The 25,026-nt window shown below is 47.6% G+C and overlaps 1 protein-coding gene across 1 annotated transcript in view; it reads right to left on the reverse strand.

Moving 5' to 3' along the window:
* LAMC1 (laminin, gamma 1 (formerly LAMB2)) overlaps positions 1-19,851 on the reverse strand; it is a gene marked incomplete at its 5' end in the record, with an annotated part of 25,094 nt that extends 5,243 nt beyond the window's left edge. Inside the window, 19 exons of the mRNA XM_010148535.1 lie at positions 1,575-1,654; positions 2,064-2,269; positions 4,722-4,878; positions 5,037-5,215; positions 5,915-6,057; positions 6,508-6,661; positions 6,973-7,218; positions 8,603-8,791; positions 8,881-9,102; positions 10,428-10,540; positions 10,799-10,988; positions 11,076-11,198; positions 12,055-12,191; positions 12,296-12,394; positions 12,496-12,613; positions 14,692-14,880; positions 16,026-16,192; positions 17,494-17,624; positions 19,547-19,851. Coding sequence (XP_010146837.1) covers positions 1,575-1,654; positions 2,064-2,269; positions 4,722-4,878; positions 5,037-5,215; positions 5,915-6,057; positions 6,508-6,661; positions 6,973-7,218; positions 8,603-8,791; positions 8,881-9,102; positions 10,428-10,540; positions 10,799-10,988; positions 11,076-11,198; positions 12,055-12,191; positions 12,296-12,394; positions 12,496-12,613; positions 14,692-14,880; positions 16,026-16,192; positions 17,494-17,624; positions 19,547-19,851 — 3,148 coding nt within the window. The remainder of the gene's footprint in view (positions 1-1,574; positions 1,655-2,063; positions 2,270-4,721; positions 4,879-5,036; positions 5,216-5,914; positions 6,058-6,507; positions 6,662-6,972; positions 7,219-8,602; positions 8,792-8,880; positions 9,103-10,427; positions 10,541-10,798; positions 10,989-11,075; positions 11,199-12,054; positions 12,192-12,295; positions 12,395-12,495; positions 12,614-14,691; positions 14,881-16,025; positions 16,193-17,493; positions 17,625-19,546) is intronic.
* Positions 19,852-25,026: the final 5,175 nt, after the last annotated feature.

The raw sequence follows: 25,026 nt of genomic DNA on the forward strand, positions 1-25,026 counted from the left end.
CCCCAGCTTCCTTGTAGCCCCTTCAGGTACGGGAAGGTGCAATAAGTTCTCCCCGGAGCCTTCTCTTCTCCAGGCTGAACAAGCCCAACTCTCGCAGCCTGTCCCCACAGCAGAGGTGCTCCAGCCCTCGGAGCATCTTTGTGGCCTCCTCCATCAATATCGTTTTTTATGTTGAGGGCCCCAGAGCTGGACACAGAACTCCAGGTGGGGTCTCACAAGACAAGAGCAGAGGGGGAGAATCCCCTCCCTCGACCTGCTGGCCACACTGCTCTGGATACAGCCCAGGATACGGTTGGCTTTCTGGGCTGCCAGCACACACAGCCGGCTCATGTCCAGCTTTTCATCCATCATTACCCCCGGGTCCTTCTCCCTCAGGGCTGCTCTCAATCCACTCTCCGCCCAGCCTGTACTTGTGTTCGGGATTTCCCCAACCCAGGTGCAGGACCTTGCACTTGGCCTTGTTACACTCCATGAGGTTGGCAGCGGCCCACCTCTCCAGCCTGTCCAGGTCCCTCTGGATGGCATCCCTTCCCTCCAGCATGTCACCCACGCCACACAGCTTGGTGTTGTTGGCACACTTGCTGAGGGTGCACTCAATGCCGTCATCCATGTCACCGACAACGACCGCACCACACAGCTTGGCATCGTCAGAAAACTTGCTGAGGGTGCACTTGATGCCATCATCCATGTCGCCGACAAAGATGTTAAACAGAGCTAGCCCCAATACTGACCCCTGAGGAACATCACTAGTTACTGGTCTCCACTCAGACACTGAGCTGTTGACCACCACTCTGAGCGCAACCATCAAGCCAGTTTTTTACCCACTGAGCGGTCCATCCATCAAATCCATGCCTCTCCAATTTAGAGACAAGGATGTCGTGCAAAACATTTGACACCATCCTGCGCAAGTCCAGGTAAATGACATTGGTTGCACTTCCTCTATCCACCAAGGTCATGGCCCCATCATAGGTGGCCACCATATTCGTCAGGCACAATCTGCCCTTGGTGAAGCCATGTTGGCCATCACCAATCACCTCCTCGTATTCCATATGCCTTAGCATGATTTCCATCCAGGAGGACCTGCTCCACGATCTTGCCAGGCACCGAGGTGAGTGACTGGCCTGGATCCTCTTTTTTTTCCCTTTTTAAAAATATGGGTTACATTTCCGCTTTTCCATTCAGTGGGCACTACGACTTCTCAAATATGGATAGAGGGTTTGCAACCTCATCCACTAGTTCTTTCAGGACGCAATGCTGAAACATTTGCAATGGAAGGTTTGAGGTTGGATGGTTTCAGACCATCTCTGCAACCACAGCATAACTCCTGCCAGTGCCCACAAATCAGCTGAAAGGCACCACTATGGTTGTTCATGTCCCTCATTCACACGTCTAGTGTTTGCCCTCAACGGCACACAGGCATGCGCTCACCGTGCCAGACACTTACTCAAAGGGTATGTGTTTCATTTCAAACAAATTGCATTTTGCTTCCCCCTTGTAAGGAAGAGCAATGCCTTGATGCAGGCTGAGGACCCTGCCTTGACACAGGCTGAGGATCCTGCCTTGACACAGCTTACCTTTCAGACAGCTTACGGGCTTCTTCTGCCAACAGAGTCATGTTGTTAGGGTCCCCGCTTGACTCTGGAGGGGTAATGGACTGGAAAAAAAGAAAAAAATCTTAAAGCTAGTTTTTCATCTTTTATTCATCTTTGTTTTAAATATTTATTGTCATGATCTAAATGCTTAGAGATGTGTCTAACCTACTTCAGACTTCTCTATGTTTTTCTTAAGCCCAGGCAGTTTGCACCACCAGGTATGGCTTAAAAACAAAGGTGCTGATATTTGTTTAGGTGTTTTTATGTTTCCTTCTTTGAGCAGGGTCTAAGATACCATCTGTGACAGACACCACTGACCTTCCTTTATCTCCCACAACCGTGGGTAGGGGAGAAGGTATTTCCCTAGTGAATTTGCTATATGAGACACCAAGCAGAGAAACACAGCAGAGGGCACAGAAAAGAAAGGCCCTCTCCTCTCCTAACCCTGTGGGCTCTTGGCAGCACACTCACCACGTTGGCAGCTGCCATCTTTGCCTTCTCCAGCATACTGGAAGCTAAGCTGATCAGGTTCTCTGTGTCCTCCACGCGCACCCGGGCTTGCTCCGCCAGGTTCTCTGTCTCCCGCACTGTGCCCTGGATGTTCCTCAGCCTGTTGAGCTGACTCACTAGTGTGCTGTTGATGTCTTTGAGACGATCCATGAGGCCCTGATCTACGTCTGAAACGCACAATATAAAAGAGAGGAAGCAAAATTAATTAAAGCAGGAAAAGAAGCTGGAGCAGCAGCTTACCACTGCAGGCAACATGTTGGTAGGTTAATCCCCTGCTGAAAGGGGACCAGCAAAGCTGTTTCATAAGTCAGTCAGCTTGAGATCAAAGTCATCATCAGAATGTGCACCAAATATGAGAAATGAAAAGTCATTAACTACTAAGACGACAATCCTGCTGGGCGTTGGAACCAACTCTGATGGAGGATTTTGTGTTCAGAATCATGTTTCACCTCTATTGTTGACACATAGCATCTTAATAAAGCCATAAAAGTACAGGTGCGTGCCTCATGACCAGAGGCAATTACTTTTCAAAAAGGCGAGAGTGTTTTTAAGAGATGAAGTACAAGCAAAAGCCTGCAGGCTTACAAAATGAAGATTCTTCCCAAATACATTGCCTTGACCTCACATCTTAAGTACTGAACACAAGTACTCATGACACATTTCAAATACAAACTACGTATCAGGTAGAAAAAACAACAAGTGCTACAGGTGTGCACAGGTTTTTGCAAGGGTAGTGTTTGCTGCATTTAACTTGCCTCTTAGTTAAGAAAGAACAACAGAGCTGGGGAAGGGTCTGGAGCACAAGTCCTGTGAGGAGCAGCTGAGGGAGCTGGGGGTGTTCAGCCTGGAGAAGGGGAAGCTCAGGGGAGACCTTATTGATCTCTACAACTCCCTGAAAAGAGGTTGCAGAGAGGTGGGGGTGGGTCTCTTCTCCCGAATGAGAAGCAACAGGACAAGAGGAAACAGCCTCGGGTTGCACCGGGGGAGGCTTAGATTGGATATTGGGAAAAAATTTTTCACTGAAAGGATTGCCAGGCATTTGAAGAGGCTGCCCAGGGAAGTGGTGGAGTCACCATCCCTGGAGGGATTTAAAAGAGGTGGCGCTTACGGACATGGTTCAGCGGTGGACTTGGCAGTGCTAGGTTAACAGTTAGACTCTATGATCTGAAGGGTCTTTTCCAACTTAAATGATTCTGTGGTTCTAAGAGGCGGAAAGATAAAAAACCCACCCAAAACCCAATATGTTCCTTTACCTTCCTCCAATCCCCACCCTCCTACATGGCACTACTGTCTAGGCACAGGTGCCAAGCAGGCAGCATAAAGCTACCTCAACTAGAACTGAGAAGAGACTGGCAGGAGTCTTCCCAAGCAGACACATTAGATGCACATCAGCTTTTTTCCAGCTTTACGCAAAGGGGACAGATTTTTCCTAAGTGGTGTGAAATCACTGAACCAACTCCCAGGGGAACATCTTTTACTGCAAAAAATTTTGCACTGAAAGGATTGCCAGGCATTTGAAGAGGCTGCCCAGGGAAGTGGTGGAGTCACCATCCCTGGAGGGATTTAAAAGAGGTGGCGCTTACGGACATGGTTCAGCGGTGGACTTGGCAGTGCTAGGTTAACAGTTAGACTCTACGATCTGAAGGGTCTTTTCCAACTTAAATGATTCTGTGGTTCTAAGAGGCGGAAAGATAAAAAACCCACCCAAAACCCAATATGTTCCTTTACCTTCCTCCAATCCCCACCCTCCTACATGGCACTACTGTCTAGGCACAGGTGCCAAGCAGGCAGCATAAAGCTACCTCAACTAGAACTGAGAAGAGACTGGCAGGAGTCTTCCCAAGCAGACACATTAGATGCACATCAGCTTTTTTCCAGCTTTACGCAAAGGGGACAGATTTTTCCTAAGTGGTGTGAAATCACTGAACCAACTCCCAGGGGAACATCTTTTACTGCAAAAATCAATAGTCATCTTCATGTTGCTCTTCTCCAAAACACGTATCAGCCTACACATTAAAAAGACCCTAAGGACAAACTACTGTTACACTGCTTAACATCCTGCTCATGGACATCCTACCGTTGAGGTGACAGTACAAGAATCAATTTGAAGCAGATTTTAACAAAAAGCGCTACAGGCCATCACAACAGCACATTTCAGAACATCACACACCTTGCGGTGGGATCATTAAGCTTGCCAGCAGGATTTTGAAGCCTTCATTCTGATTGCTGATGACATCCCAATGAGAACATGCTTTATCCCAAGATGTGTGAGCAAATTTATAAGCAAAATAAGTAAGTATATTGGAATGTCTCCTGCTTGTTCAACAAGTAAAAACCTCTTTTGCATCTGGAGGAGAGGATAACACATAACACACTTGCATCTGTACAGAGCTAGAGGCAGATCTTTACTCTGGATGTACAACAGAGACCACTGGGAGAATAGCTGGGATAAAAGCATAGCCACCATTGTTTCATAATAATGTATAGTGTTTCAACGCCATCCGAAATAGCTGCCTGTCCTGACGCACACCACAGGCTTGAAATAAAACACACTGTGTCCAGAGGGAACAGGAACAGCAAGAATTTCATGTTGGTCCATGTCTGATCACGTCAACTCACCTTTGCTGTTTTGAGCCTCCCGGAGCAACTCCGTAACATCTCTTTCTGCCTGCTTCAACCTCTCTTCAAAGGCTTGATCAGTTACAGCATCTTCTCCCGTACCCAGATTTGCTATAAGATTTTCCAGCTCCTGCAACCTCTCTCGTTGCTCTGCCACCTATGTGAGAGGGACAGAGCATGGCTACAACACAGAGCAAAGCACCTGGAACTTCTCTGCTTTCAGCAAGCGTCAGCTAGCCACAGGTGTAAAAAGCTGCTGCACAAGTGGGCAGGTGCCACCATCTTCAGTGGTACCAGTGGTGTTTGTGGTCTTACCTTATCTTTCACCAGTCTGTAACAGGCCGGGCACTCCTGGCAGCCTGGCCACGAGCGGTTGTAGAAATAGTTCTCTTCACACTGGTCGCAGCGGCTCCCCACAAAGCCTTCCTTGCACTCGCAGCGACCATTCTCCTGGCACTGCAGGGAGTGCGAACCCTCGGGATTACAGTCGCAGGCTGTGGGGAAGTTCAACCTCAGTCAGACTGGAGAAGAGGCAGAAACACCCTAAAACCCACAGGGCAAGAGCGTACCCTCAAACAGCCTTAAAACATCTGCAAAAGCAACAGGGCACAAACCCACAGCTGGAACCCCACTCCGCACCGGGTGCTTCCACGCACAGCAGGGCACTGTTTAGCTGGACACAACATCCACTGCATATGTTCACAGTGTTGCTATTGCTTCGCTCTCAAAGCATTATCATTTTCTACCCCATTTCACTGTAACCAACTGCAGTTAATTTTTCTGCTTTTTACACACAGGGGTATCGAGGAAGAAAGTTTGGAACATCCTGTTTTTCAATCATGTTGCTCCTCAAGACAGCATCTTTATGTTCAGGCCATGTGCAGAGATTTAACATTAGGAAACAGGATGGTTGGAGGACAAAATTCAGAGAATGTATTTACATCAAAGATAAGTGGGTATCTAGTAAGTTGGGAGTTGTTCCTACCCCCAATAAAAAAAAAGAGAGAAAAAGGGATAAGCCATTGTACAGAGACCCACTTTCACCATGCAGAGCGTGGACACAAGAGTGCCAACTTCTGCTGTCATGCAGAGTAAGGTGAGAAAGTACCTTCCCTAAGACAGGAGGAAAGTACAGGCAAGGCTGGCTGTGCCACCTCCTTCCCATCTGCCTTGCTCCAGCCTCTCAGACTTACGTTTACAGCCTTCGGAGCCAAAGCCGAAGTGGTTGGCCTCGCACCTGTCGCAACGCTGGCCGGCGACGCCAGGCTGGCACTCGCACTGCCCAGTTCGGATGTCGCACTGGCCGTCGGTGGAGCCCAGCGCGTGGCAGTTGCACCTGGGGGAAGCAGCCAGACATCAGGCAGTGGCACAGAGGGGAGGCAGGGGCCCACCCTGCCTCTCTAGCAGAAGCCCTAGGCAGCACAGCTCAAAGTTTCCCATTGCCAAGAGTTGCTTTTCTTGCCATACAGACATAGGAGACAAGGTGTCGAGCTTTTAACCCGTGCAAGGTCACTTGGTGCCTGCACTAAAAAAGGAACCCACGAGCCCCTGCTTGCAACGATCATGCAGTCATGTGGCACTTCTCTATTTAAAACCCTGATTTAAAGCTATTTATAAGTCAGGCTTTTTGTACTGCCTTTATAGCTCCTCCTTGACTGCAGCTCTTTCCCACCCACAGCAACATCCAGGCACTCCAGTTACTTGTGACAAACATCACCTTCCTGCCCAAGGTAAGCACAGACCACCCCAAACCAGGCTCTTTGCCCTGAGCCAAGGTGAACGTCACCTCTCACAGCCACGGCCGCTCTGGAGGTTGAAGAAGCCGGGCTCACAGGTGCTGCAGTCCCTCCCGGTGACGTGAGACAGGCACTCACACTGCCCAGTCACTTGATTGCAACTTGTCTGCTGATTCACGGTGCCATAAGGATTGCAGTGACAAGCTGGTGGGGAAATATGCAGAAAGTCAGAAATCCCTTGTGGTGTTGGCACCCTGCTAGCTAGTCCCAACGCAGGCCTGGATCCAAAACACACAGCAGCCCAGCCCCTGCATCACACAATGCTTTTGCTTTGATGGCAGTAAGTGCCCACAAACACAAGCATTTTAGCAAGCTGCAACCACCCAACCAGGATAAAGTCACGCATGGCTGCTGACAGGCACAAACAACGGCCTGATGTTGTGTCCTAACACATCAGGAAACGGCAGCTCTTGGGGACAAAACCACTTTTAAACACAAGAGGAACCAGCCCTCACCTCTGCACTTGTCGGCAGGATCGGAGGCCAGGGGGTTCCCGAAGAAGCCGTCTTTGCAGCGGTCGCAGTAGAAGCCGGCGGGGTTGTAGATGGACTTGAGGCACTCGCCCCTCTGGCGGTCGCAGTTCCCCACGGCGTTGGGATCGATGTTGTCGTTGCACTGGCAGAGGCGGCAAGGCCTCACAGCACCATTTTCGCCCAGCGGGTCTCCAAAATAGGCATCGTCACACAGCTCACACCTCTTGCCTGCGACACAACAAACACACACGTTGCAGCAGAACGCCCTTTGCTGCCATCTCACCAGGACCCCCGTTGCATTCCCTTCTGAAAAGTAAACTCTGCAGCTTCCTCTCTTTCATCCTTCTGTGGGGGCCAGAAAGGCGCACTACACCACACACAAACCACTCCCTGTCTCTAAATTTAGGCTGCTTTTTCACTGAACTTTGCATTATGAATGATTTCAGCTCCTCCTTTCCCTCCTACCCCTTTAAGCCAAACCTATTTGTTGTAATTAGTTGTTAATTTAAGAGTCCAAGCAGATAGACCTCCATGGGGCATCACTGCTCCATGAAGCCCCGTTGCCAGTGGGATCTGTGAAACCTCCACAGGCAGCCACTGAAGCATCCAACTCAGCAGCTCCCTGTGCTTACTGTAGCTTTGACCTCCCCAGCCAGCCATTAGCTCTGTTTCTTAGGCTGTTCTTGCACACACAAACCCTCTTTTCCCTCACATCCTAAGAGGGCAGTGGGAGACAGGAAGAGCTTATGTAACCACATAGCTGCAAGATGAGCTCGTACAGACACCTGAGCTGCAGGGAACCTGGACCCCTGGACTCTGCTATGGTTCACAAAGTAATGGCACACAGGGGAACCCCCCATGAGCTGCCGCTGTGCTTGGTCAGGGGCTTTTCTAAGCATTTAGAGGTATTCTGTGCTTTGGACTCTGCCATGCCAAGCATAAAATCAGCAGAAAAGCATGGAGGCTGCCCACCAACCCAAGGCTTCCTTGCTGTTTGCAGGCAGTACAACAGGGTTGGCTTAACAACTCAGGTACATGCTCAGACTTCACGGTTTATCGCTAAGAAGGAAAGATCTGCAACCGTTCACATGTTTCTCTTTAGAACTGCTGAGCATAAACTTGGTCTTGCATGTTTTGGGCAGTGTTTGAGAGTCACTGCAGCATTCCTTCTTTTCCTAGGGAGGGCACTGGCCCTCCCCTGCAAGAACCCCACAAGTGCCTCTCTGGCTGGCAAACTACATTTTCTGATTTTATTTCAGCCTGGCCCCCGCCTTCCTGGCTCTTTTTCTATCCTATTTTCTGCCCAACACCGTGCAATTAAAAGAACTCAATTAGAAGCTAGCATGGCTCACCTACGTAGCTCAGAAATGTTCAGACTTTGCACAGATTAAGCTTTCGTTTCCCTTCTGTTCTTGAGACAAGCACAAAGAACATGGGTAGCCCTGAGCTTCACACAGGTCAGAAAACAGGGCTGAGAAAGGGGGAAGCATTGGAACCAGAAGACAAAACAGCTTTCAGCACTGCTCGCTGCGGGTCAGAGCCCCAGAACTGGCAGGAGACATTTCCACAGGCACGCAGGGCATAGAAAAAAGACGTTTTGCATAGGACAGACCTGTAGTGCCAGCCTGGCAGCTGGTGCACACCACCTCCTTCGTGCGGGGCACGACGGCACAGCTGGAGCTACCTGGGCACGGGCAGGGCTGGCAGTCTGAGGCCGTGCCTGCTGTGGCATCTCCATAATAGCCATCGCTGCACTTCTCACAGTGAGATCCTGCTGTGTTATCCCTGCAATTGCACACGCCTGGAACAGAGAGGGACACGTGTTTTGCTTCATCATACAACCCAGAAAGAACCTCCACCGTCTTGCTGCTCCCTACCAGCCCCTCTTACCTGTCTCAGGCTCACACGTCTCACTGTGCCCGTTGCAAGTGCAAGACACGCAGGGGCTGTAGGGCCCGAGGCTCGGCATTTCTCGACGGTATCCAGAGGAGCAGCGCTCACAGAACTGCCCCTCGTATCCCGCCGGACAGGAGCAGCTCTCCACCCAGGCCACAGGCACACCGGGCCCAGGGCGAGCACTTGTGATGGTCACATCATCCAGGTGGCCAGCACCTAGAAAGGAGCAAGAGAAGAAACACTTTGTAACCACAAAATCTCTCATCACCGCTCCATCAGACACACATCTGCGTGGTATCAGAGACAGACAGGCAGATGCTTGCAGTTGGTAAGGTGAACCAAGAACCAAAATCCTCCAGGAAGGTTTAGACAGATGAGAGAAGATGCAATACAGCTCAAGGAGGGCATGGGCAGGGAAGTTGAGAATAACAATACAGAGGAGGATGCTGAGAACAGCACGTGAGCCAGTAGTCAAAGTAAGCTACGTTTCACACACATATGGTTTCCATTTCCAAATCAAATAGCAAAATCAATTCTTGTCTTTCTAGGGAGGAAAAACCATCTTTTTAACACACTGTCTCTAACACAGTGTCTGCAAACCATGCCTTGAGGCAAACTCTTCAGCTATCCCTCTCAGGCCATTCCTCTGTCGGACATTTGAAAGCCTCCCCTCCTTTCCTCCCAGCCCCTTCCCTGGAGCATAACTGAGTCCAGACACAACATAGCTGGTTTTTAACTTAGAGCAGTGTGTTTGTTCCACCACAGCAGCTCCAGAGCACTGAGTAGAGCCTCAGCTCCCACATATTAGCAGCTGCTACAGCACTCAGGGCATGGCTTGCTCTATGTATTTACTCCCCTCCATTTCACAACCCCACATTCCTCTTTAAGAGACTCCTCTACTGAAAACACTTGCAGCTTTCCCACCCTCCCCAAATGCAAATTCATCCTTTGCCTCTTTCTGCAAAAATTCTTCTTCACACGACAGCATCCAAGGACCCAAATACTTTTGCTCCTAATTCGTGCCTGACTTTTGTAAAACCACCCTTATTACAAGGAACTTGAATTCAAGTTCAGCACAGGCAGCACCTCTGAGACGTCCCCACTTGTCATGCCAAGGCAAGACTAAGAAACAGGGGGGTATAACCATTCCTGGTGCAGCAGAAACTGAGCCCAAATGTTGTGAACTCCCTACACCTCTCCCATGGCATTCTTCAGGACTCTGAGCCATGTATTTCTACCAATATGGAAGACACTGGCTGCGCAACACAGCAAAACCCCCATGTTTAGAAGCAAAGAATCAGCAGTCAACAGGTGCTCAGCTTTCAGAGTCTCAATGGCAGCACCTTTGTTCCCCCCATGTCCTCTTCAGGAAACCTGGGAGAAGCTATTACACAGGAAGGCCAGGTGAAAAGCAACCGGCACAGGCTTTGCCAAATAATCTGCCACAGCTATTTATGACCAAGCCCTACAATAAAAGCAACCTGAGCATTAGATGAAAGAGTCTGCCCCTCTCTTCCACGACACTCTGCTCAGCAACTTACTTCTCTCACTGTATGTCCCACGGATCTTGATGGAGGTCAAGTTGTGGAGAAGCTTCTGGAATTCAAATGCCGTAAGAGCAGGCCTCCATGGGTAATCTGCAGCCTCGTGGAGCCTATGGAGAAGAGCCACACATCATCAGCAAAGCTTTCAGATGCTAACAGCTGTGCCCTTTTAAAGCACCCTTTCCAACAGAGGCACGCTATTGCAACATAATTCACATACGCTTATGCAACACTGCTTGACAGCGAGCTTCAAATTAACCTGATAAGACTGCTCTTCTGAGTTAAAATGAATGCTGTTTTCTCAAGAGCTCAGGGGCACCACAGGCTGGGTCCCAGCTGCTCCCACCGCGCCTGGAGAGCCCCCTCACCTGAAGGTGTAGGTCAGTGCACTCTCGCTGGGGTAAGGGTTACCCTGGGCAATGAGTGGCACCGACACTCTCAGCCCAGCCCCTTCCAGCACCAGGTCCTCTGCGGAGAGGCGCATGTCCCGTCTGTCCACACGGAAGGAGAAGGTCAGGTTTTGCCCATAACTCAAAACCTGGTTGCCCAAGAACTTGCCTGGAAAGGGAAGAAATCCTTACAGTTAGGGGACAGAAGAGAAAGGGTGCAAGCAGCACAGAAAACCTCACTTCTCAAACAACCTACGTGGTGCAACAAAGTACATGGGGAAGTAGCTGTCCGACATAACAGAGATATCCTGGGTCTCCGCACTCCACTGGAGTAAGACTTCAGAGCCGTCGCGCTGCTCAGCACGCCACTCGTCCTCTCCTGAAAGATCAAACGTGCAAGAATTGACACCCTTTGACGACACAGCTCTGCACACACTTCTTGTGTCATACTACATGCTGCTCATATATAACTAATCTACAGTCTGTACACTGGCACTAACAGGCTTTAGAACGTAGGTCTGCGGAAGAACATAGCAAACATCATCTTTCCAATTTAAGCCCCTAGCCTGAGTGCCAACCTGAACCCTCTGAACTTTGAGCCCTATGACAACTACTTGTTCAAACTCTTGTTTTCTAAAGAGCTTACTCAGGGATGAGAAAATCTGTAGTCACCTCAACACAAATTTCAGTACGAACTGTTTTCTAGTGGAATTTTAATTAAGATGATGTGCTCTTCAGACTACACAGCATGAAAACATGCAAACACAGGAAACAGACTGTAAGAAAAAAAGATTTTTTGTGAGCTTACAGACCCATCAGAACCGCAACTGCGTTTTATTCAGAGCCATGTAAACCCCAAAATCTAAAGTGATTATAATCCTCCCAAACTCCTGATTTGGTTCCAAAATTGAGGCAACACCCCCTTGCCAGCACCCCTCTCAAGCTGTAAAAGGTTTATACTCTCAATTCCCGCTTTGCACCTGCACAGTGCACATGAGCGCTGGGTGCCCGAGGACAGAACCGTGAATTCATTCCTCCCTAGCTGAACAAACCATCTGCAGACATGGAAGCTCCTAGTAACTTCAGAAGTAACTCGGAACTTCCAAAAGATGGATCCTGGACCTGCCTGCCCGAGGTTAGCAGTCTTGCACAGAGAGGAAGGAGCAGGGGTTTTTAATCAATTCAGAGCTGAGTCTACAGCCCAATGAGAGATACAAAGGAAGGCCCAAATTTACCAAACTGGAAGCTGGAGGTGATGCTGTAGCTACTGTAGCCAACGGCATTGGTGCAGACCGAAGAGTGTCCAAAACAGAAGCAGGGGGTACAGCCCCTTGGATTGAAGGAATCCAGATGGAAAAATCCAGGTTTGCATCTGAAGATGTGAAGGAAAGAGAATTAAATTCCCTGATGCTTACCCCAGGCAATCGCTCAGATGTTTCTCATTCTTGAAACAAAGCCACAGGAAGAGAAACTCACCTCTCACAGTGGAAACCTTCAACATTGTCCTTGCACGTACACCGTCCTGTCTCGACGTTGCATTCCCCTGTGCTGCCAGCCAGATTGCAAGAACAGGGCCTGAAAGAGGTCAGGAGAGAGAATAACTCATTAAGAACCACATGGAAAAAGCTTTAGAAAAACACCTAGTTTTCCTTTTAGAGAGCAGCAGTCCCCCTTACCTGCACCCAGCTTCAGAGAGGGAGTGGAAACCTGGCTGGCACCAGTCACACTTATCGCCCATCACGCCGGGTTTGCAGCTGCACTGGCCGTAGCTGTCGCACTGCGTGCTGAGGGAGCCTGCGGAGAGAGCGGGGACAGGCACCTCAGCAGACCCCTGGCTCTATCAGCCTGCAACCTACTCAACTTTACAAAATGAGCAAGAAATATGGGAAAAGCAAGTGGAAAGCACAGCTTCCGGCTGATGAGTAACAGCTTACCTTAAGACTGCTTCTAGTTCACCAGGGTTTCTCCCCTGGCAACTCTAGAGATTAATCATTATCTAGCCTTCCAAACTATATTCAGCTTTTAAGTATTCCTACCAACCTTTTCATGTGTAATTTTAACTTGCAACACAAGTTGCATTCTTGTCCTCAATGTTACCTTTGCGTGCCTCTAATTCCATGCCTTTTTTACCCTGAAATGCACCATGTCCATGATTTTGTTCCCTGAATCTCTTGTGTTCTCCCTAATCACTACCACCCCTTTGCCAGGGGACATCCTGACCTCTCCCTTTCGTGCTCCGACTTCCTTCCTTGATTCACATGAGCTGCCTCCTCAGAGCAAGGCTGCATGTACCACTATTAACCCCAACAGAGTCTTCAGCAAAACGCTCCTCTCTGGAAGGACATCTCCCTCTGCACTGCTCTGTTCAAGCAGACTCACACAAACAGTGGCAGCCGGTGTCTTTAATCCACGGCAGACAAAATGCTTTCTCCTGAGCACTGATGCAGCCAGCAGCCTAGAAGCTGTCTGCACTGCAAGAGTTAACTACCAGGAGAAAAGCATTTTAATATACAGAAATAGATGCTTCTTTCCACTTCAATCCACACCGGAAGATTACAGCAAAGTGAAGAGTTCTAAGATGATTAGGCTGGACAGGACAGAAGAACTCACAAAACCTTTACCATATACAGCCGAAGTTCAAATCCCCTTTGCAGTCCCACTTATAATTATTTAGCAAATAAACTGTACTTGGACAAAAAATAGCCATCTAAACCAACTCAGGGGCTTCAAATATTCCCCAGGTGCCACAGGATACAAGCTGATGGCTGTTATAAAGCCCTCTGAAATTTGTCCTTAAAGACCTGAGAAGTCACCTCTCTTCTCAACTGTCCTAGCTGATGCCAACCCTCACCCCTCTTAAAATAAGGTCTGACACAAGGACCTGAGAGAGCAGACAGAGGAAGAAAGAAGCCTTTCTTGGTCAAAAACTTCACAACTGTACAGCTCTCCGCCCAAATTAGACAGGAGACGTACCCTGGCAGACCTCTTGCTGGCTGCTTTGGGAGCATGCTGCAAGCAATTACTTATTCCAGCTACTCTATTTTGGAACCTCACATCATATCTTACTGTTACCCTTTTGTCTTCTTCCGCATTATTTGCTGTGGGCTGGTGTAGTTATGGGATCACTCCATACAGGTCAAGTGGATCCCTTGACAACAGAAGATTTGTTCTCCTGCCAGAATTTTTTCCATTTAGGGTTTGCTTTGGTTTGGTTTGTTGTTGTTTTGGTTTTTTGGTGTTTTGTTTTGGTTTTGTTTTTTTTCTGGGGTGGGGGGGTGGTGGTGTTTGTTTGGTTTTTGTTGGCTTTGTTTGTTTGGTGTTAATGTTGGTGTGGTTTTGTTTTTTAAAAAAGGGAGTTAACTTTGGTTCCCCCATCCCCTTTTGTGTTTAAGGTTTCCCTGGTTTATATTTATAGTGCTTGGATACTCAGTAGGAGAAAATGATGCAGCTAAAGTTCACTACAATTCTCCAGTATGAACAACTTCCAGAAATATCTTCTCACATCATCTTGTTTATTAAGCATTTAAATGAGGTCTTTAGTACTGGGAGTGTCCAGGGTAACAGATATGCAGGGGGTGGGGTGAGAAGCAAACTGACCCCAAAATAAAATCTATTTCAGAACACATTTGAAGGAGTAAATGCTGCAGAGGTGAAACATCTGTCCCTGCCACCCCAACCCAAATTAAATCCAGAGACAATTTAAACCAAAATACAACCCAGTAAACATTTTCTACGTGGGGGGGAAAAAAGAAAGAAAACAAAAAAAGGCACCCTATTTTTACCCCGTAGCTTGCAATTAGCTGCATAACAGAGAAGAGCTACGTTTTGGGCATGGAGGTTTGCAAGCAGAAGCGTTTGCTGCCATGACTTACCAACGGGGTTGCAGCTGCAGGGCAGACAGGCCTCCTCACTTCCCAGGCGATAGAAGCTGTCCCTGCACCTTTCGCAGTGGGCACCGTCGGTGTTATCCGAGCAGCCCGTGCAGTGGCCTCCGTGGCCTGTCGAGCGGTACAGCTCAGGGTCAAAGTAGCACTCCTGCGACCTCCCGTTGCAGTTGCAAGCTGCAAAGACAAGGTGCCAACAGTGATCAGCACGCGTGGCCATCCGACCCCGACAGTCACAAAACCGGCTACACAAAGCTTGATATCAAGTTGTAGAGGAGATGGCACAGGAGCCGTGAACCATCCTAAGACCAGTGCACAGAAGCCCCAAGGGATTTATGCATCAGTGAGACAAAGGAGGAAGCATGTTTTTGTAGTGGCTGAATGTGAGGAAAGGGAAGCAAGGCTGTTAACGATGGAACAGGCTCCAAGACAATTCTCATCTACATCCAGAAGAAAACCAGCATTTTCTACCCAACTCCCTTCCACGTTGGGCTGATGTTTGAAGCTGAAGCACCGCCTTCCCACACAGCAATGCCAATGTTGGTCAAGCAAACAAGCCCAAGAAGAGAACGCCAAGGGCTCACTCCCTGCATTAAGGCAAGTTTCTCCCCCGGATGTAGATAGATTATAAATCCCCTCTGTGTAAGGAGCAGGAGACTGGGGTTTCACCAGCCTGTCAAGGGAAGCCATAGGTCTTGACCAGACAGCTGGGACAAATCAACAGACACAGAGGTCAGACACAGGAAGAAAGCTGTTCTGTCTGAAAAAGCTTCCCGATAAAGTAAACGACCAGAAGCTGTGGTCTGCAGTGCAAAACCAAGCAAGATAAATTGCTGTTCTGTAACAGAGATCTGCATTTCCAGTCCAGAACTGTTGCAACAGCTTCAAAATTGAATTAAATAGTAGACAAGTGATTGTAAAAAGCAATAACCCAAATACAAGAGGAAGCCAGCAGATGCTAAGTGAGGAGCTTTTTAGAGCAATTATACTCCAGCATACTAAATACAGATCTTTTTCTATGGTTCCCATAAAGTACAAGTCTGTATATTTTTGCGGCACATCTTTCCTAAAGATCACTCCCATCCCTTCCCAAGAAAGGGGATGCCACTTTCTAGGGATCGACCAGAAAGCTCCTAAAGGATAGTAGTGGAATGACCAGCAGTCCCACAGAAATCTCTGCTGAAAAACACCAGAGCTGCGCTTAACACTGGCTAACTGCAACTGAGGCAAATTAAAACCATGCAGGGCCAGCTTCTGAATGCCAAGAGAGGCAAGGGACCCAACCTCTGACAGATTTTCCCCTCAAGTGTGGCCACACATACGCAAGCATTCATTGGCACTCTCTGCTGTCGCTCTCCTCCACGGACGGTCATTGAAGAAAGGAAGACATTTTTCACAGTCAACCCCAAAGGTGTTGTGTTTGCAGTTGCAGACCAGCTTCTCAAGCTTGTTCTTCACGCACTCGCTGGCGTGCCCATTACATTTGCATCTGGTTAACGAGAGACAAGGAACAGGTATTTAAACTCCAGGGATCCTGGTCACTCACAGACCAATCCCAAAAACAAAGTCAAGATCTGAAAATATGAGATGAGAAATCTGAAGGTAGATGGTCACAACAAAATTGAGAACACAACTGCTATTGGTCAGCCTGGAGAAGAGGGAGCATTGTTGAGTCTTTCAACATCTAAAGAGGGTTTACAAGAAAGATGGAGAGAGACTTTTTACCAGGACCTGTAGTGACAGGACAAGGCACAATGATTTTAAACTGAAAGGGTAGTGTTTAGACTGGAAACGAGGAAGGAATGTTTTACAGTGAGGGTGGTGAGGGACTGGCACAGGTTGCCCAGAGAAGCTGTGGATGCCCCATCCCTGGAAGTGTCCAAGGCCAGGCTGGATGAGGCTTGGAGCAACCTGGTCTAGTGGAAGGTGTCCCTGCCCATGGCAGGGGGGTTGGAACTACATGATCTTTAAGGTCTCTTCCAACCCAAACCATTCTCTGAAACAACCAGGTGTAGCATGCTTCAGAGAGGCACTCTCTCAGAGTCCAGGTAAAGGCATGCATGCTGGCCCTTGCTTCCATCAGTAAGACATTAAATAATACAAAGGCAACTAATACAGAAGCCCAGGGACCCACAGACTGGTGGGCGCAGCCAATGCAAATCCCCGTGTTGTCAAATCCTGGTCTCAGGACCACTGTCTGCAAACAGTCCAAAACACTGCACCATCTCAGCTCTGTTTATGAAAGTCTTTTGTTGTCAACAACTTCAGGTTTAAGCATTCTGCAATACACTTTGGCAAAAGGAATGGACAACCACAGTATTACACAATGCTTCGGATCTTCATAGGAGACAGCTCCCAAAGTCTATGTGAAGCAGACACATAGACAGTTTTTACTGACTATTATTCTAGCCTACAGATATAAGCAGAGAACAACTAATAACACGTTTAAAACACACACAAAGCGCAGGGTAGAAAGAAGTTGGGTTTTTCCCTATTGCTTTACATTTTTGTCATTCTTTTCACCCTCCACCCTCCCAAACCACTTAACATTGGATCTAACCAAGGAAAAAAAAAAGTTCAATCTCCGTTTGCCCTGAAAACATAGCCACAAGAGGTTATACACAGTATTTGCAAGCTTCCTAAGATTCATTCTACTGCATTTTTGATTTAGGACAGTCAATAAAGTTCAGAGCCTAATGGTACTATGTGACTATAATCAAAATCTTTAAAGCAGTCTAGAAATCCTGACTGAAAGTTTTAAATAAGTACAGAGGTTTATCGTCTACTCACCTACCACCCACAGCAAAATCAGAAATTGCATAGTAATAAGACTTGAGAACTTTTGGGTCATTAAAAACTTCATCTCCAAATGTGTTCAGACGATTGAGGGTCACTCTAATATCTGTAGCTGTCACCCATTCCTAGAGCAGACAGAAATCCCATCAGATTAAACATCAAACATCCCCCTCCAGCATGTACCAGTGCTGTGTCATAAGCAGTTGTATTCACAGAGTCATTCATCAATCAGCAAGTTCTTTCCTCATGGTTTTCCCCGCTGCACCTCGGAAGCCCACACATCGCTGCCCAAGAGGCCTTCCACAGCATCCTCTCGGTTCAGATGTGTTTTCCCAACCGCGCTCCTATCCCTGCATACCCTTTTCAACGGCTCTTCACATCCTGACTGCTCTTAGCTGGGAAGCAGCAGGTAACGTCTCCAGCAAAGAGCGGGGTAGAGACAACTCTGCAAACTTACTAATCATACGTATCGATCTGACTGCAATTCTCTTGCAAAGCTATACAGCAAGAATGGGAAAAGCTTTAGGGTACACTCGTCTGCAGACATATACCTCCTGATGAAAAGACACAGACAGACAGATGAATGAGGCTGGGAGAGGATGAGGAAGAAAAACAAACGGGCAGATCTGACTTGGAACACAAGAGCTTTTCATAATATTTACACAGCATCTTCACTACAGTACCCTACCCTCCTCCGGCAACGGCCGGCAAATGTAGCCTGTCCCCAGATTTCACGTCACCTTCAGCCAGCAACAGTTGGTAGTATCTCCTTGTTTTTATTACAGCTTTTGCAATGCCATTTTCCTTCAAAAGCCATAAACAAAGAACATGGGGAAAAACATCCCTGTACATACAACTGCACCGCAGCTGTGTTGCTGCTTAGCCAGTACAATGAGAAGATTTGCTGAATTACAGACACTGGCATAAACACATGGAAATGCTGAACACAAAATACACGTTTACTTCAGTTTGAGAAAGCAGTGTCAGAGGTCCGTATATCTTTCGGGAAGCCGGTGGTCATGTCTCTACTCCTTACAGAGACATTTATCAGAAAATTATACATTGCATCACTAACTTGAAATCTCTCTGCTCACCTTAACGATTAGACCCTGTTCCTGGCTAGCTACATGAACAAGGTGACCAAACTGGTTCTTTTCCATTGCAGGAGTTCTCCCTTTCCCATTAATCTTTATTTTCATTTGCAAAAGTGAGCCCCACCAGGTTCTGCTCTCCTGCACGCTGCCCCAAGCCTGCTGGGCGCTCACGTCTCATTCTGCTCCTGCTACTCTAAGAGGAAGGGGAAAGAAGTGCCTATCACAGCTCCGAAAGGAAGGAGATGTGCAAACCCCACAGCTTTAGCTCCTTGTTGCAGTGTAACCTGGAGAAATCATCAGGCAGCATACAGAAAGTGGCAAGTAAGCTGGATAAACTGGTGGCCTCAGTATGCTCCTGACCACTGCCCAACCAGCACTGTGAATGGAAACAACAAAGCAACCCCAACCAAATCCTCTCCCCAAGCCACTTGTAAGAGAAAGCATACATGCTGGGGATAAAAACCAAGCTCCCCCAACCCAACACACATGTAAGAGAACAGGTTAGGGTTGCCAATAACCCTTTATTTGTTTAAAATAAACTCACGTTTCTTAAATTTTTGTGCTCAAAATACACATGCAGATGCTTCAAATATTCATTTGGCTTAGGCGTCACCTTCCTCTGCCATTCGATCTGAAACAGCAAAGAGCCCACACCTGCTTTCTAAGCAGGCAGAGATTTACATCCATCCTCTGAAGACTTCCATGATGCAAATCATCCTTAATGCCACTGATTCCGCTTTTTGTACCATAAATTTACTTACGATAAGAGTCACGAGTTCAAGCCTTTCCTTCAAAAGCATCTGTTCAGACTGTCCATCCCAACTTACCCATGCAGGGGTCTTTCAGTACGCATTAGGGCTGTAGTACACCCACAGCTGGCACAAAGCCACCATCCACAACAACCACACAGACTCAGCTCGGACCATCTGATGGATTTAGTCCTGTTCACGTACCTGTAGGACAGGGCTGTTGTCAAAGTTATAGGCACTGGGACGTCCCTCCAGTGTCGAGAACGCCACGTTGCCCCCTGTGAGAGGGGAGATGTCACTGAACTCATCTGTGCAGAGCGCCTGCTGCTCATCCTCCCCAGTCCGAATAAAGCCACGATTGACTTTGTGATACGTGCTCTCGCAGGAGCCACTGTAATACTGGTAGGGCACCCACGGGCCATCTTCCCTGGTGCGTTTGTAGATTGCAAAGCTCTCTGGCCGACTGGTGTGAAATTTCAGACGCACATATGTGATGTCAAAGGCCTTTCCTGCAGATGAGAGAAGACAGACATGAGAAAGACTCACACAACTTAAACCAGAAAGAATGGCAAGAGCTGCACTGCAGTTCTCGCTTTAGAAGAAACACCTCCTCTAGCACCATCCAGTAGCAGCAGAAGCATCTCCTCCAGTTCTACACGCTGCATCTCCTGGCAAAGACAAGGTGAAGGAACCGAAGGCAGAAGTCAAGGGCAGGTTGAGTAGATAAGCAGACCTATAGACTTCTGTGCAACCAAACATCTATCTCACAGGCTGCAATTCTCTACTGCGAATATCACCAACAAGGTCCTTACCCCAACAGATGAGATATTACAAACAGTTTGTGTGTATCTAAGGCCAGGTCCAAGTTAACCATGCCATTTGATAGCATTACTTCCAAATACATATATGGGAGAAACAGTATGAACCAGAGAGATGAGTCCCACTGTAGAGCCTGTTTTGTACCTCTGTTTCCTCCTAAATAAACAATATCCCAAAATCTTTCTACTACTCATGAAGCCTTTCCTCCAGCAGTGAGCGACTGAGTACAGCTTCTTCTACTCATTCCCTGGGAAAGACAGAAAAAGGTTCAAGTTTCCCAGACCATAAAATTAAAGTCACCATGACACTTTTCAGATCAATGTGCCATGACTTACAAACTAGCCACGTTCTCCTCCTAGAAGGATAAATGTAAACCCACCTCCTTGCCCCTAGTTGACCCAAAAAAAAACCCCAAACCACTACTAGAAGAGTTTCAACTGATTGAGAAACAGGCTTTCTCTGCCTATAGAAGCCACGTGGATTTAACCTCAACTTGTAAAATTAATTAACTCCACCATGTTAAATTTTAACATGAGGCTTTGCACCTGCTGAAGAGTGGCTCTCTTCATAAGTTAAAGCAGATCAGATGTCACCAGGCAACAAGAACAGTGTGCCTCTCAAGGCACAAGGCCTGACTGCAATGATTCAAGTTCAGTCATGAAGCACAGTTCTCACACATGGGCCACCCACCAGTCACACCAGGACCAGCCTGCATTAGGCATGTCATGCCCAGAGCCTGGCTGGCCTGAGGGAGCCACCTTCATCCTTTCCAGCTGCTGGAAGCACCAAAATGGCAAGAGAAGCATGGCAAAGGTTCAGAAATCAACATACCAGAAAAAGTCAAAATTAAGACATACAGCACCTGAAATACACCTGGCATGTTCCAAGGGGAAAAAAAAAAAAAAAGACCAATCTTGTGCTTAAAGCCAAAGAAATCTGCCAACACCCCAACCGACCATAAAGTACTATCTGTGCATGACAAGCAAGACAGCTGAGGTGTTGTACAGATACAACACCCCCCAGTACTTCCCACAAAATGCCCTTTACTCTTACATCACATGTGAGGTTACGGATGACCTAAGCGCAAGACTGGAGGCCAGACATTCACCATCTGCAGACTCAAGACTAGCACACTTGTGCTCTGCAGTCAAGTTATTTAACAAGCTCTTCTTACTCACAGAAGACAAGTGAGAAAGAGTTACACTAATACCAAACTGATTCCATAAGAACTAGACACTCCAAAGGATCAACACTGACCACTGTAACGTAGCTTCAGCTTACCTTTCCCTCACACTTAAACCTGCTTCCACTTCCTCTCCACTATAACTGGATTATGGCCCCTGTTCCCGACACGGTCTCCTCCAGCTCCTTGCTAAACTTCCAGCTCAGCTAAAGGCACAACACCTGCAAACTGCGCTCTGGGCAACGCAAAGACATTTTCCACAGAAATCCCCTGTGTTAAACTGAAAGGATTCTCCCTTTTTTCATCTTTGGTTTTACACCGCGGGCCAAAGAAAACGTATTCAAAGCCCTGCTGACCAACAGTACAGGTGAAAAGACATGTATTTCAGCTGGCAGCGTAACTACTTGAGAAATCCTGTTAATGGCATTAAGCAGGAACGCAGTTAATGCACACAGAGCACTGCGCACTACTGCTGTGGGTAAATACTGCTGGAACAATGGAGTTTACCCAAGCCCAGCTGACACAGTGTTGAAATGCATTTCCCCCCCGTTCATACCAAACGTAAAAGCTGTGCTTAGCAGCCTGGCAGCTAGCAGGGCTCTTCAAGGTTGCAGGGCCTTTTTCTAGTAAGGATAAGCCACCTAGGTTGCTTTCGAAGTCCTGCAAGGCTAAATAAGCATGCACAGCTATGATGCTGAGAAATGGGACAGCAGTAACCCGGTGAAAGGCAGTTTTACACGTTTCATTTGGAAGACAAAACGTCATTGTTCTCCTGTTCCTAGAAGCTGGTAATTACTTTGATCTCAGTTTGGCTTTGAAGTGTCTGACAGTGTCAAGTATCAGATAATATTTCCCCCTGTGCACTGAAGCTGCAGAGGTGTTTTGCAGGAAGAACTCCCGATGTCTTGTTATAAAAGTTCTTTAGTAGAAAGAAGACTATAATTAGTGACCAGTGTAGCCTGACATGCTTTGAAAGCATCTAGAGCTCAAGATAGGGAGCCCCACATTTTAAAATTGCGCATTTTCTTAAGCGTAAAGCTGTTCAGCAACAAGTGACAAGGTGTCAAGATAACCAGCCCCTTTGGTAATTCCAGCTGATGTAGAAAATGACATAGTGTATCTTTCTCTAAAGTAAGCAAACACAAATATACACCTTCAAGACGGTCCTGCAATTATAGATTCAAGCAAGCAAGCAAGCCTGGGTGCCCACAGGGGCAGCACCAGTGGCACTGGAAACGTTCGGCGTTTGATGCTGGGGACGCGTCCCCCAACCACCTGCTCACACTGCCGGGCTGACCACAGGTACCAGATGTCATCAGCAACTAAAGCCCTTCCTCAGCAGGGTTATCGTCCAGTTCTGTATCCCAAGGTCCACCAGGAAACGTGCCATGCTGAAAACCACAGACAGACTGGAAAAGTGTAAGCAAATGCTATTTAGATCTTTAGAACCTCCTCCCTTTCCCCCTCAAGTTAGGAATTCGTCTCCACACACAAAAGGTCTCCTTGTATTCAGACCCCTCAGAACGGATGGATCATTTACATCAGGAAAACCTCCTGCCAGCTGGCACCAGGACTACAAGCGCGGAATTGTGAGCAGATGCCTGGATGAGATAAGCCCAGACACTCACCTCCTCCATTATCAGTCCACCCACATGCCCTGCATGCAGGAAGAAACCAAGCTACTTTGCCGTTTCTTTCAGTTGGGTCTTGTTTCAAGGCAGCTTTTCTCACACAGGTACCTGCTGACAACTTATTTCTAAGCAAAGATTAAAAGAATTGAAAACAAACCAGTAAAAAACACCAGCATACTTCTCACTTTTGTATTGGATGTCATTTCCGTTTTGCAGCGAGAAGACGGAGGGCAAGCAACTATCCTGGCATTTCTTTTTGCTCGAGTCTGACCTGTTTCTCCATAATTCCCAGGAAAAAAGGCCATCTTTGCCAAGTTACTAGTCTGGAACATGACCCCAGGCTGTTCACACACCTTGTCCTTACTTCTACTCAACTCTGCCGGGCCAGCTACAAGCCGCCAGCCTTACTCTGCTGCTCCAAGACCAATGGCCACCTGCGTCTCTCCAACAAATATTAAGAGCTACCAGACGTAGCAGGAGGCAGAACCTCCCACTCTTAACGCTACCACCACAGGAAAAGGTTGGCATAGATACTGGAACCTCACACAAGCAGAGAATCGCATGGGACAAACGGTGTCCACAGAGGCCAGCAAGCTCACAAGATCTCATCCATAACAGATCGCTGCTTCTTGAGTCCACCAACCTCTCCAAGTGCTCAGCTACTGCAGTATTGTGTTCAGCCTCCCATGCTGGAAACCCTCCTGGAGGCTACCCTCCTGGAGCACAGGAGCTGCAGATGAGATGGGAATATTTAAGGAGAAGGCGTTATCCCATCCCATGGAACGGGAACAAGGTTTTGCAGCATGCAGATGGGCAACAAGAGCAGGACAGTGTTTATAAAGAGAGAAGGAGAATGAGAAACATCCTGAGCAACTTGTTCTTTTGGAATAAAAAAAAAAAAGTTGTAAAACAACAGCCCAACACCTGCAAGACACACAAGTGGTAAGTTATGTTGCTTGCATCACATGCGCATGAAAAAGCCAAACTTATGACACAAAGCAAGAAATTATTGTAGTTCCAGAGCAAGTGTCCTTTACAACTACACCCTAGCTTTTCTGGGAAAATCTGTGGAGGATGAAGACGAGAGCACTGGTATTGCACAAGCAAATGGCATGTCCAGCATCTGGAAAAACTGAAATGAAGGATTTTGATTTTCTGATCTTCTCTGGGGAAATAACTGCCCACAGCAGCAGGGATGACAGCTGTCAAATGCTGAGTGGTGGCCCTGGAACACAAACCAGTAATAATAAACCTTTGATTTATTTTCTTTTCCTCACCTAATGAGCCCGGAGATTTAGATGCATAGGTCACAAACAAGAAACGTCTGAAGGATTTTAACAATCTCATCATAAACCACTCTTCACCAAACCAAAGATTTTGGTACGCAGAGCTGCACCACAGATGGATGCCTGGGATTTAAGAAAGCCTGACAGAGACAAACACAGGCTGCTTTTTCTGGGCACCCGTACTACGACAGGGACAGAGGAAGGAAACGGGTTTGGGACACTGGGGGAATGAGCGCAGCCTTGAGCACGCTGGAACGAAGGCGAACTCCCACCACCCCATTAGATCATGCATTCTTCCAGCACTCCCGAACAAAGGCACCATTGACTTGTGCGCGTGGGCGGCTCCGGACAGCAAAAGGCTGCCCAGTAAATTACTGCATGATAATCCAACATTGATAAGTCATCGAGGCTGCTTGTTCTAGTTCAGTTTCCAAAGAGGGGAGGAGGAGGGGAAATTTCTATCCCCCTGCATGGGCTAAAGGCAGCCTCATAAGAAATGCATTTTTTCATTTGATCGCTCCTAAATCAGTGTAAAAGTCAGAAAATGTTGTCTAGTAATTCAGTACAGCTTCCTGCCTTATTTGTACAGCTTTGATGCAAAGATGTGAAGTCCGTTTCCCAAAACAGCCAGCTGTGTTTATTCACTAGGGACTGGAAAGATCCCATGTACAACACAAAAGTCCTATCTGCACAGGAAGCCTCAAAGTCCTTTTTCAGCACAAACGATAAAAGCTCGTTTTAAAAAGGCACTTTCCACTTGGCAAG

This window comes from Eurypyga helias, unplaced genomic scaffold, assembly GCF_000690775.1.
Source record: "Eurypyga helias isolate BGI_N326 unplaced genomic scaffold, ASM69077v1 scaffold14213, whole genome shotgun sequence".
Lineage (NCBI taxonomy): Eukaryota > Metazoa > Chordata > Aves > Eurypygiformes > Eurypygidae > Eurypyga > Eurypyga helias.